Source organism: Convolutriloba macropyga, chromosome 3, assembly GCF_964194025.1.
Source record: "Convolutriloba macropyga chromosome 3, txConMacr16.3, whole genome shotgun sequence".
NCBI classification, from domain to species: domain Eukaryota; kingdom Metazoa; phylum Xenacoelomorpha; order Acoela; family Convolutidae; genus Convolutriloba; species Convolutriloba macropyga.
In genome coordinates this window covers 77,925,519-77,938,837 of record NC_134470.1, presented here as the reverse complement: position 1 = coordinate 77,938,837, position 13,319 = coordinate 77,925,519, and the positions used below count along the sequence as shown (strand labels likewise).

Here is a 13,319-nt window from a genome sequence, read left to right as displayed (position 1 = left end):
TACAGTAAGGGTTTTCAATTTTTTAGCCTCTTTTTCCCATGTGAACAATGTATTTTATTGTTAATAACCAATGCCAATATACTAATAAGCTTTTCGCTCTCATAAAATTTTATCAGAAAGCCGGGCTCGTTATCGCTTTGCTATACTCTATATCAAGTTTAACAAATTGTTAAATGAATGCATGCTATGCCAAGTTATCAGTTATGGTTTTTAAGAAGAGAGCTAACTGGGTGGAATTTTTCAGAGTGGAAATGGAAAGGGACATTACTAGTCAAAATGTTCCGTATCAACCTGACTTGAAAGGAGAATTGACTTTGATAGACCAGAGCCGACTTTTGTCGTTAGCACCTCAAAATTCCGCTGCCATGTCACAAGAAATAGACACAACGTTGACCAATGAGTCGCCCGGGTGTAGGGGTGGCTCGGGACTCAATAACACGCACGTCATTCAAACTCTGATTGAGCAGAACAAAATTTTGACTGAGAAGGTAAATGACGTGTGGAACCAGCAAGCGTCTCTGTCCGTGCGTGGCATGATGGCTCAGAGTTTTTCTGGTCGGGCAGGGATTTCATCAGGAGGATTTGCCATGGGACTTAGTGGAGATTGTTGCTATTCCTGTTCGGAGAAGGAGAGGCAAATTGAAGAGCTTACACGGACTCTGGGAAAGGTAAGTGGCGGTAATTGGTTTGGGGGGGGGGGGGGGGTGCACAACGGAAAAGATGAAAAGATCAGAATTTTCGGATCTTTTCCGTTGTGCCCCCCCCCCAGTTTAGTGGGTGCATATTATTTGCACCCTACAGACGCACGTTTCATGTTTTTACATAATGATTTACTATGCACTGGCACGTGCTCTGTAACAGGGGGGGGGGGGGGGGGGGGGTACATAACGTACATCTCAGATTTTCTCATCTACGCTTTTCCATCGCTAGAGTATGATTTTTTGTTTTGTTTCGTCCTAGAATTGCAGTACTAATATTTTCTGCGACATTTGTTATGAAATAAACTTTAGTTTAAATTTTTTTGGTTATGTGACATTTTGTCAGTAAAAAGTGGATCAGTCTGAGTTTACTTGACATAAAAGTAAACACAGAAATTAATGTTAACGCCGGTAGATGTGTATTGTTATTCGGTGTTAAGTTCGATTTGTTACAATTTAGCAGAACCCTAACAACATTTCTTCAAAAAGGCTTGTTTTGATTCACTATCGCAGTGAGTACTTGGTGCTGTGGCGAACTGTGACCTGATAGAGTTCTGTATTAACTAGAACTACAAAAACGAAAAACATCTACTATTGTTTAGACGGAGTCGGAGATGACAAACCTCCAAGCTGCAATGTCCCACTGGAAGAGAGAATCTCAGATGCAGATCAACGAAGATCAGAGAAATCTGGAGGATCTCAAGTCCTCACTTCTGACATCAGAAGCAGCCATTCAGGTTAGAGGGGTGAAATTCTAACATTGATTGTAACATCGATTTATTAATAGCCGCACAGCGATAGCTGGGGCTATTATTGGCCTTCTCTTGGTTTTTTACAATTCAAAGAATTTGAATTGTATTGGGGCGCTGTCTTTTTTTTTAAGATCTGTTCACACATTTTCATGATTTTTGAAGTCAAATTGGAGTAGTGATTTTGGTCACGCCGAAACAGGAAGTGGAGCGAAAAAGCGAGTGGTTTTGCGGCGTGAATTTTTTTCGCTCTAATTTTAAAGTAGAGTGCAAAAATGGTGTTTGAACAAAAATTCGCTTTCTCGCTAGTGGTTTTTTGTTCACATGCGGCAATTTCACTCTGATTTTTACTGTTTTTTCGATTTTTTGGATCGGATTGTTTTCTAAATGGTTTTCCCAATCCATTGACAGCTCATTCTAGGCCTAATTTTTTGTTTGAATTAAATTTTCATTTCTCGCTAATGGTTTTTTTTGTTCACATGCGGCATTTTGGCATTGATTTTTTGTTTCTTTTTTCTTATTTTTGATCTGATTTTTTTAAAAATGGTTTTCTCAATTCACTCATAGTCCACTCTAGGTCTAGTTGTTCTGTTTAGTCAATGAAAATTCTTTGAATTGTACGTCAGGACTTGTCCTGCTATGTTTTTTTATTTCGTCGTCATGATTTTTGTTACGACCATATGACGTCACAGCCACTTTTTGTTCATTCGTTCATGCAATTTCAACTGAATTGCATGTGTGACGTCATTTTTCGCTCTTAGTGGAGCGAGTTTTTTTGTTCATGCGCGTGATTAAATTTTTGGGTCACACTTGACTTATCTCACTCTCAAAAATGACTTCCTCACTTTGAAATTGACTTTTATTTACTTTAATTCAAAGAGATAAGGTCAAATGGGTGTGTGTCACTCTAAATGTAGGTTATTAGAGATCAGCTAATAGAGGCAGCAATAACTTATACAGATTTTTAATCAAAATATAACAGATCAGCCCTCTATGAAAAGACGAATTTTTTTGGTCTGTCTTTTTTACTGTTTTTTTAGACTGCCGATCTACGAATCTATTGCGGCTATTTACTGGCAATCTGCCAGCTATGTTTTAAAATATTGGAACGGTATTACTCTCTTCTCATCGTGCTACATCATGACTAATTGCTCTCAAACAAAGTTTGTAGCAATTATATTAGTCCTGTTGTCTTTTAATGCAATTTTTTGCTTGACTGATTTTTCGTCTGACCCATTTGACTTAATTGTCTTCCTCAAAAGCTGGATAAACAGGCAAAGCCCCGAGGTCATTAAGTGGCTGAGCAGCTATCTTAGAGCGTGACGCGGATGCTCTATCTTTGGAGTTGTTGGTGAGATACTCCTCGTTTGGGCTTTGTCGAGAAGATAAAATTTTGACCCACATAAGAGAGAGCGGGGGGGGGGGGGGGGGGGGGGGGGGTATTCATTACTCGATACAAAGGAACAAAAATTTTTTCATGGCATATGAAAGAGCATAGCAAAGGAAATGGGTGAGATGGTCCGTCATTTTCGTGCCTTCAAATATTTTGAAAAGCAAAAAGCCATACTTTAGTGAGTGATACCTTATTCATCTCATTTCGTTTGTATTATACTTTCCATACGAGACTCTTGGGGTAAAGACATACTGGACCTTGCAAATGTCGACAAACTAGCCATTGAATGAAAGTAATTAGCCTCGATTCTGCAGTTATGAGGTTTGTTTCAGGAGCTGGCGGACAGGAACAGAAAACTGTCGAAAGAGAACGAGAAGATGATAGCTTACAAGGCCACATTACCGACAAAGTCCGAGTTCCTGAAACTGAAGCACGAGCTTGAAACTGAACGCAATAAGAAAGAACAACTCAAAGAAAAGTTGAGTTCTGCCAGCGAACATTTGCAGAGTTCTCGGGCGGTTGCCAAGGCTAACCAAGCTTCGATTCTTGAGCGTAATAAAGAGATTGAAGACTTGAAGGTTGATTTAGCGAAAAGCTCAGAAAACGTAAAGCTTTTGGAGAACTTCATCAGAGCTGACCAGAGTGGTAACGACGAAACTGCAACTGAAATGCCCCATATTGTTATTGACAATTTGAGACGAGAAGCTGCTAATTTAAGTGCGGAGTTGACGAAGTTCAAAAAACTCGCAAAAACTCAAAGAGCTAATCTGAAAAGCGAAGTTTCAAAACGAGAAACGGAAGCAGTTACGTACAAATCTCAGATTGAGGCCTTGACTGGCAGAAATGAGGAACTAGCTACAGAATTGAAAGAACTTCAACTTGAGTACAAGTTGTTGAAAACGAGCTTTGAAGAAGTCTCCCAGGATAACGTCTTCCTGCAGCAGGAAAACGAAAGTGTTTCTGCCGAAAATCAGCAACTGAAAAATTTGGAACTCTCAGAAAAGTACAAAAAGAACAAAATTATCACGAAACAGTTAGAACAATGTCATAAACAAATGCGTGAAGTGTTTTTGATCTTAGATAAAATCAAATCGGAAAAAGAGGTTGACATTTCTTTACTTTTGGGCGAGCCGGCTGAAAATCAGTTTGAGAATGAAGTCGTCGCGTCTCAGGTGCCGATTGGTGATCGCGTGAACCAATTGTTGAAAGACGTGAAAAGATTTAGAGATGATATAAACGAAAGAGCTGCTTCAAATATGGCGTCTCAGTCAGATTGTCGCGTCCAATAAACTTTTTTGCCTTTTTAGGGGGCGGTAGTTCTGCTTTTTAAAATCGCTGCAATGTGCCAATAAACAGTTATTCTTTAGTCTGCAGATTGTTAAGGACAGCAGCATAGATGCATTAGAATTCTCATTTGAACTTGAGATTGTAAAGACTTTGGAACTTGCGATTTGTTTTAGACTCTTGTAAAAATTAGTGTTGTAGAATAATTGTTCGTGTGACTAACATTCTTTTTCTTGATAATTGCGTAACAAACTGTTTATTCTTGATTTTAGGTTTTCATTGTTCCTTTGCTAATAAATCAAATGCAATCAGCCTATATGCAACACATCTAAACTTATGGTACGTAACAAGAGCAGAGAGATTGCAAAAAATGAGAAAAAGATGAAAATTAAATATATTAAGCTCCGAAGGTTTTTTATCAGCTACGCTGTTTAGTAGACGTAGCAAACCTATTTGCCCCGCTTGAATACCATTTCACTTACTATAAAAAAACCAAAGGGGACTTGGTATAAACCCTCAAATACGTTACATAGTTCTCAAAGTATGAGCTTATTATCGAAACACAAGTCCATTTAAAAAAAACTAATGGCTGAGCTGCAAAGACTAAAAGCTGCTACGTTATGATAACCTGTTCATTCAGCTCTTTGAAGTCTTTTTGAGCACGATGTATTGAGATTTAATACCAATCACGTGATCATATTTGACATGGCCTAGTCCACCCTCTAAATAGCTAAAAATACGCGCATGTATGGTTTAAAATGCTGAAAGTCTGTATTGTCAGAGGTAGTAATATACAGCCAGAAGTTGACCTCCATGAGCGTCGGTGTTTTAAGACTTGCAAACGAGGTTCGTAGCAATTATTAAACGTGCTTGTGTATTTTATGCAAATTTTTCGCTTGACCGTTTTTGCGCTTTTCTTTTAGAACCTTCTTTGACTTCTCAAGTGACATAGCAGAGTGGGCAGTGCTTGCGGTGAGGGATCGTGAGGTCCACGTTTCGATTCCCGGCGTGGTGAACTATTTTTGCACCCATATAGAAAAATTTGTCTAGGCTACAGCCCCTGAATTGAATTGCATCACCTGTCGTTCGAGAGCAATTCTTCCGACATTAGTCTGTTTGTTTAATAGCCGCCCTCATCTTCTCAGCCGGCTATTATTGCGCTCGTATTTTTTTTACTTAGTCAAACATTTTTTCGCTTTACCATTTTGCCGCTTTTTCGACATTTTGCGTGAAATCTTTTTGACTTCTCTAGGCTAGTTTCTCTCTTCTCTCATTCTGCTAAAAGTGAATTTGAACATCAGTTGCTAAGCAAAGCAATTCAAAATGAACAGAGTCGGTATAAAAAATTGAAGTCAGAAATAGAAACGGGATAAACCCATAAAGCCCAATTTTAGATGCCCGCTATTTGAACGTCGTTCCTATAAGTCTTAGTTACCACCTCTAATGCTTATTGGTATTGATAGTAGCCCCTGTAGCCTCTCTCTAAGAAACAGAAGTAAGTTCAACTACGAAATACCATCAAAATAAATCGGACTTAAAAAATGTTTTTGTACAAAAATCTTTTTTTTTCAATATCTTCTGTTATCTCAATCCCAATCATGCTTATTGGAATCAACGGCGGCTATTTTCCGGCAATCTGCCGGGTATGTTTTTAATTGCTCTCGAACGAAACTTGAAGCAGTTGTTTTAAACATGTTTTTATACAAAATTTTCTCTTGACAGTTTTCTGGAATATTCCTTCGATTTAACTTTTTCACGATTGCTTTTTTCTGAGTGATTTCAATTGTGAGCATCGAGAAATTGAAAAACAGCGATAATGAGAGCTCAGCGTCTTTAGCCCGTGCAGCTAATTGGTTAAGGTCCACGACTCTCTTCTGGGAGGTCAAGGGTTCGCACCCCTCCCCACGATACCGCGAACGAATGTTAGTTTAAAATCTGTGACGAATCAAAATCGGGTAAGTTCATACGAACTGCTTTTAGTTGTTCTCTTTGATTTCTACCGAAACTGTTCGGTTATTTTGTTATCATATTGTTATGATGTTTTTGTAAATTAACATTGTATTTGCAGGCTAAACTCCATTGTTCTTCTCAAACATGATTTTTGTGCATCTAGCACAATGCATTGGGTACAACTATTCATCTATGTTTCTCGGTTTTCTTTTTAATAGCCGCACAGCCATAGCTGGGGCTATTATTGGCCTTCTCTTGGGTTTTTACAATCCAACGAATTTGAGTTTTATTGGTGCGCTGTCTTTTTTAAGATCTGTTCACATATTTTCATGATTTTTGAAGTCAAATTGGAGTAGTGATTTTGGTCACGCCGAAACAGGATGTGGAGCGAAAAAGCGAGTGGTTTTGCGGCGTGAAATTCCCCGCTCTAATTTTAAAGTAGAGTGAGAAAACGGTGTTTGAACAAAAAATCGCTTTCTTGCTAGTAGTTGTTTTTCATTCACATGCGGCATTTTCACTTTGATTTTTAATGTCTTTTCGATTTTTTCGATCGGATTTTTTTTCTATTTTTGGATCGGGTTTTTTTCTAAGTGGTTTTCCCAATCCATTCATAGTTCATTCGAGACCTAGTTTTTTGTTAGAATCAAAATTACTTTTCTCGCTGGTGGTTTTTTGTTCTCGCTAGCGGCATTTGACATTGATTTTCTGTTTTTTTGTTTTTTAATATAATTTTTTAGAAATGGTTTTCCGAATTCACTCTTGGTCTGTTCTAGGTCTGATTTTTTGTTTAGTCAATGAAAATTCTTTGAATTTTACGTCAGGACTTTTCCTATGTTTTTTATTTCGTCGTCAAGATTGTTGTTACGACGATAAGACATCGCAACCACTTCAAATCTCTTTTTTGTTCATTCGCTCAAGCAATTTCAACTGAATTGCGTGCGTGACGTCATTTTTCAAACTTATTGAAGCGAGTTTTTTTTGTTCATTTGCATGCTTAAGTTTTTGTTCACGTGTGGCTTACCTCACTCTCAAAAATAACTTCCTCTCTTTGAAAGTGACTTATTTACATTATTTCAAAGAGATAAGACCAAAAGGATATGAGTCACTCTAAATGAAGCTTATTTGAGAGCAGCTTATCGGGGCAGCAAAAAACTTGTACAGATTTTTATTCAAAATATAACATATCAGTCTTCAATGAAAGGACAAATTTCTTGGTCTGTCTTTTAATGTTTTTTAGATTGCAGATCTACGAAGCTATTGCGGCTATTCTCTGGCAACCTGCCAGCTATGTTCAATAAATTTTTTCTTGTACAGAAAAAAAGTTTCTTGAGCTTTATTTAAATAAAATTACAGAGGAACGAACTGAATGCTTTTAGAAAGGATTAGAAATTTTTCAATTCTCCGTTTAAAAAGAAACAAAATATTTTGAACAGAGGTATAGTTGAATTTTGTAAAGCCTACTGTTAATGTTTGTGCGTGAGTTACTTTATTTTTTGTTAATAATTTTTTCAGTTTGGATCGAATCTAGTTTATCTATATGGGCGATGTACACTTCACAAATTCTGATACAAAAAATAGCAACTCTTTTCAACTGTTCAGTTTTTTGATTGACACTTCTTTTTTTGTGGTTGAATTTTCCAACAATATAGTCAGTACGAAATTCTCCAAGCTTAACAAAAAATAATCTTTTTTGTAATTGCACGTGCTTTTCCTGCTTTATTCTAGTGCTGTGGCGATGTTTTTTTCCAATTGCGTATTGAAAAACAGAAAATTGAAAATTGGCTGCCATTATCAGACTCTCGAATTTCAACGTGCAACGATTTGAGGCTTTTAATGCTGAACTTGTCGGAAAATATATTTTTTTGTAGTTAACCATTTTTCCCGCCCTTCTTTACGAAACAATTTTTTACTATGACTGTACTCAATCTGGAAGTGATTTCTGCCAACTTTGTTATTGCAGCATCTCTCTGTAAAGCTGGGACGCATCTAATGAAAAACCTAGAGAGAATTTTCAAAAAACGACGGAACTCTGAAAAATGAATGACGTTTTCGATAAAGATGGTGATGGCATTTTCTGGTACCTCCGCAAACAATGTACATAAAATAAGTTTCAACTTCTGATAGCCTAACAATAACTGTTGTCACATAAGTTTCAGAAACCAGACTATGTGTTTGTCTAAGAAAAAAAGAGTTTTTCTGTTTTTTGAAAATTATTCTTAATCTGCTAATACTTTATGAAGATGTCAAGAGTCCTTGCAAAATTGTGAAGGTAAATAAAACAACTTGTAAGCAAAATGATTGATGGTATTTTATCGTCGAATGACCTTTCTTCTTCTTTGATTGCTCTCTAGAACGTTTTCTAGAACCTTTTTTCTTTTCAATATCACTTTTCTAGACTTTTTCAACATTGACTTTTTGAATTTTTGAGTGATTTATTTGCTCGCACTCAGAAATTAAGTCTTACTGAAATTCAGTCGACTGTGAGAGTTGACCGCACGTACAACACATGGCGTCATGGTTAAATTCCGCCCTTCTCGTCCAATATGTCGCTGGTTCCTAAGTCAAAACCTCCCTCTTCATATCTTTTTACATCATCAAAAGCTCTCTAGTCTACACGTCTTTCTAATTTGTGCCTCGCCAGTCGTTTAAGAGCAATTCGTGCGTCGTTATCCAATTCATGTTTTAAATTATCTGAAGCCATTTCAAGCAAACAATAATTACAGCTGCAGTCGTTTAAATTGCACAACATAAGGCAGTAAAATATTGGGAACACTGCTAACTTAGCATCACATACTTTTTTTAATTCCACTATTTTAACTTTGTCTTCTTTGAATATTGTTTAACTTGATTTGGAGAAGTATACTGTAATCTTCCGAAAAATAAAAATGTGCCATTTCACACGGTAGAGGAAAAAGATTCCTCTGCAGTCAATCTCGGTCTCTCTCTCTCACTCTCTCTCTCTCTTTCTCTCTCTCTCTCTCTCTCTCTCTCTCTCTCTCTCTCTCTCTCTCTTGTTTTTATATCTATTTATTTATCTATCTTTATCTCTTTTTTCTTCTGTTTTAAGCAAATTTATAACTCTAATTCTCAGAAATCGATGGTTAATGTAAAATGTGCAAGCAGAAAACTTGGGAAAAAAATTGAATTGAAAAAGGTTGTGAGTAAATTTCATTGAAAGTGGAAAGTTGGTATGCATAAAACCCATACTAGTGTTCTTTTTGCATTTTTTTGGCATTCTAAGTCTGAAGCCTACCAAAGGATTGCGTTGGTAATATCATTTTAGTTTCTCAGACTAAGTTTTATCATTTTATGAGAATTCTATTCTTTTTCTATCTTTTAGAAGCGGCTCTGTAGGTGCTAGTGCCAAGTGCTATATTATATGAAGACTGAGTTATCGTTGCAATTTCCTCCTTTCTAAGAAAGGCTTTTAATTGCAGGTGTTTGTTAAGTGCTATTCGGAGCGCGGGTTCGGTAAAAACGCTCGTTTTCTTCTGCAACAACATGAGGCAGTAAAATATTGAGAACACTGCTATCTTAGCATCACACGCTTTTTTAACTCCACTATTTTAACTTTGTCTTCTTTGAAATTTGTTTTACTTGATATGGAGAAGTATACTGTAATCTTCCGAAAAATAGAAATGTGTCATTTCACATGGTAGAGGAAAAAGATTCCTCTGCAGTCAATCTCGGCCTCTCTCTCTCTCTCTCTCTCTCTCTCTCTCTCTCTCTCTCTCTCTCTCTCTCTCTCTCTCTCTCTCTCTCTCTCTGTTGTTTATATATCTATCTATCTTCATCTCTTTTCTCTCCTTTTTTTAAAAAATTGTAAATCTAATTCTCAAAAATCGATGGTTAATGTACAATGTGCAAGCAGAAAACTTGGAGAAAAAATTGAATTGAAAAAGGTTGTGAACAAATTCCATTGAAAGTGGAAAGTTCGTATCCATCAAAACCCATAATAGTTTTGTTTTTGAATTTGTTTGGCATTCTAAATCTGAAGCCTACGAAAGGATTGCGTTAGTTATATCATTTCTGTTGCTCAGACTAAGTTGTATCATTTTATGATAATTCGATTCTTTTTCTATCTTTTAGAAGCGGCTCTGTAGTTGCTAGTGCCGAGTGCTATATTGTATGAAGACTGAGTTATCGTTGCAATTTCCTTTCTAATAAAGGCTTTTAATTGCGGGTTTCTTAAGTGCTATTCGGTGCGCGGATTCAAAAAAAAACGCTCTTTTTCTGCAAGTTTTTTATTCAAGTATTCATGTAACCAACTGAACTGTAGTGAGCAGAATTGTCATAGTGAATTTCAAGATAATAAATGCGTGCTGTATAAATTTACAAAAGTCTTTTTCAACCAATCGAAATTCAGCATTGTCATACATTTTAATTGCTCAGATTGGATACAGGGTAGCTTAAGGAAGACGGAAAGATAAGATTTTTAATTTAATTGAACAAACAGTTCCAAACAATTGGTCAAAGTTACATACGCCATGAAAGGAAAAAGCTAGTTTTGGTGATACGGAAATAGCAAGCATAATTGAAAAGCTCGAGCAGGATTACATGTAACAATTCAAAATACCCAAATAAATTGAAAGAAATCAAAACAGTAGACATAATCAAAAACATTTTAAATTTTTCTAACTTGTGTAGTCCAAGAATCATGGAACAAAATTAATCGTTTGAGCCTACGAAATGCATTTTGACTGCTAAAACAATAACTACCAGAAATGAAAAAAGCCGCAATATATTGTCAGTTTTCGACAACGACAGCAGAATTTTTATCAGAGAATTGTTCCACAAATGAAAGATAAGACCAAAGTTAGTTTACAGTTGGCCTAAGGTCAAAGACATTTTCTGAAATGTGGAACATCCAATAATGATGGGGTTAATTGTTAGCGTCAAAAAAGCTTCGAATCTAATAAAAAATGGTACTTTTTCCATAAATTGGGCTCAGAATTCGCCAATGTAGTGGGTGCCTGATTTGGCTTTGTATATCGTTCTCTCTAAAAACCCGAATATTGGAAAAAATGGCAGACAAGAAACAATCTGTGACCAGTTTCTAAATTAGATGAGATTTCTTTCGACAATTTAGATAATTTGCATGACAAGGAAAATTTTGTTCAATATATACCTAGTTATCGAAATTCAGGTGATAGAAACTGCCAGAAAGATCAAAAATTCAACAGAAAATCACAATGAGAGAACACTGGATGCAAAATAGCGCTTTCTCAAGCGAAGAAAGTCATTTAATGTTTCCTGAAGAAACCAAAACTGATATCTTTAACTGATTAAAAACTGAAAAAAACTGAAAAAATTGATTCAAAACGATGAAAAACTAAGTAGAATGTTGCAGTATTACAACCAATTCTAAGAGGTCTACATCCAAGCTTGTAATTTGAACATCCAGGCAATAATAATCAATAAATATCAGCTAAAAAGATTTTTAAAAATGACCACAAGATTAGTTATTCACAATGCTGGAACCAATTTGAGATCGCTTTGACAAGGACCGCTTGTAGTATTTTCCCTGATTTCAGAAAAAGGCCAAAAGTAATTGAAACTTGAGTTACTCTCGGTAACATTGTTGAAAAAAGTTTGGAAAAGTTTTAACTAATGATAAGGTCTTCGGAAAATAAATCAAGTCAATAACATGTCCCATGTTCTACCAGCCAAACCCCTCTATTTACAAAACAATTCCGAGTTCAATGATTCAGATGTTTATGATTTCGAAGGAAGAAAAATTCGGATTAAAAAACACTCGAAAAGTTTTTTTCTGCGACAAAAGTTTTTCTTAGTGTTTTGTTTTAAAAAAATAGATATTAAATTTGCAATGAGCCAGAGAAAGGCTGCAATTCAAGCCAACTGGGGAAAATTTATATTTAAAAAATCTTCATTTGATATCACTGTGCATGAGATCATGAATGTGGAAGAACTAATAGCATTCTTTTTGCACTTTGAAGAGATCAGATCAGCTGTTTTCTCGGCCGAAAACTTTGAGGAATATTTTCAAAATTGTCTGAATTTGGCGCCATTTCCTCAATTTAGAGCTAATTTTTTATTTAAAAAACAGCCAATACCTTATCAGAAATAGTTACGGCAAAACCATTTAACCATGCTTCATCTTTGAAAGTAAAATTACGTGAATGATATGTACTAAAAAGTGAACGAAATGGTAATTAAATCGTTTAATTGTTCACAATACAATAAACATACAGTTATTAATTGACTATAATGTAGCATGTCCCTCCTCGAGATGACAACAACTGTGTATCTCGTTGTAAACGAGGTTTTCATAAAACCAGCTTTAATTCTTTTGTTTCCTTTCCCATTCGGTTTTCGTGCAGCTACAAAAAAATCGATTGCAGCCGTTTTCTAGCAATAGGCCAGCCATGCTTTGCAATTCAGCGCTTTTGGCTTTGCTTTATTCACTGGGGAAATTTGTTTTTCTTTGAAAAAGTATATTTTCCCTCTAGCGCTGCAACTGGAATTTCAAGTCTTTGTCCATTTTTGATCGGTGTTGAAAATATGCAGAACTCTGCTGAAACTCAGCAAAGAACATCGATAGAAGCGCTGAAATTGGCTTAAATTTGAGGAAATCTGAGCTGAAAACTTTTTTTCTGGATCCTGGAAAATTTTTGCGCATTCAGCTCATTCGAATCGATTGAAATGATCTGGTAACAAGATACAAATAAATAATCACATGCTTTATATGATTTCAGTCGGGTATTTAAAAACAATTCGTTGCGACTGGAGGAGCTAAAAATTATTACAAAGATCTTTTCAGTCACTTCGGTATGTTTTCTTACTTAATTAAATGTCCGCTTACTTACACCTCGACAAGGGGGGGGGGGGCGTGTGATTGATAACCGTCTCAAAGGCGAAAGCAACGAAATTTAAGCCAATTTTGTTGATATTGTAAATGTAAGTTATGTGTGGATGATTTCAACCACCGGGTTTTTCGTGTAACCTCTTTTGACAATTAATTTTTTTAAATTGTTTTCTCATTTTATTGTTAACAACACTCTAATTTGTGAGGTATTTCCAACCCTTTTGATAATTAATATGAGATATCATTCAGTTTACTAAACTTTTTAGCATTCGGTAGTTCCGAATTGACGGAAATCAATCTGTATAGTTCTCTCAGTTAAACCTGTCTCGTAAATTTCGGGCGTTTATCCAGAAAGAGAGTTGAAAATCCAGAAGAGGAGTTGAAATTCCCCAATGCCATAAAATCAGTTGGAGCAAAAA

General features: G+C 36.0%; 1 protein-coding gene across 1 annotated transcript; it reads left to right on the top strand.

Annotated features, from left to right (window-relative positions):
* Positions 1 to 241: 241 nt before the first annotated feature.
* On the top strand, positions 242 to 4,409 carry LOC142337301 (uncharacterized). The gene is made up of 3 exons (XM_075386493.1): positions 242 to 668; positions 1,301 to 1,435; positions 3,173 to 4,409. The coding sequence occupies exons 1-3, from the start codon at positions 252 to 254 to the stop codon at positions 4,127 to 4,129; spliced, it is 1,509 nt and encodes a 502-aa protein (XP_075242608.1). The 5' UTR covers positions 242 to 251; the 3' UTR covers positions 4,130 to 4,409.
* Positions 4,410 to 13,319: the final 8,910 nt, after the last annotated feature.

Bases quoted from the DNA above. Each gene is read 5' to 3' on its own strand.
- LOC142337301 (XM_075386493.1), top strand. From the start codon at position 252: ATGGAAAGGGACATTACTAGTCAAAATGTTCCGTATCAACCTGACTTG. The intron at 669-1,300 runs GTAAGTGGCGGT...ACTATTGTTTAG, and splicing joins TTACACGGACTCTGGGAAAG to ACGGAGTCGGAGATGACAAA. The intron at 1,436-3,172 runs GTTAGAGGGGTG...GGTTTGTTTCAG, and splicing joins CATCAGAAGCAGCCATTCAG to GAGCTGGCGGACAGGAACAG.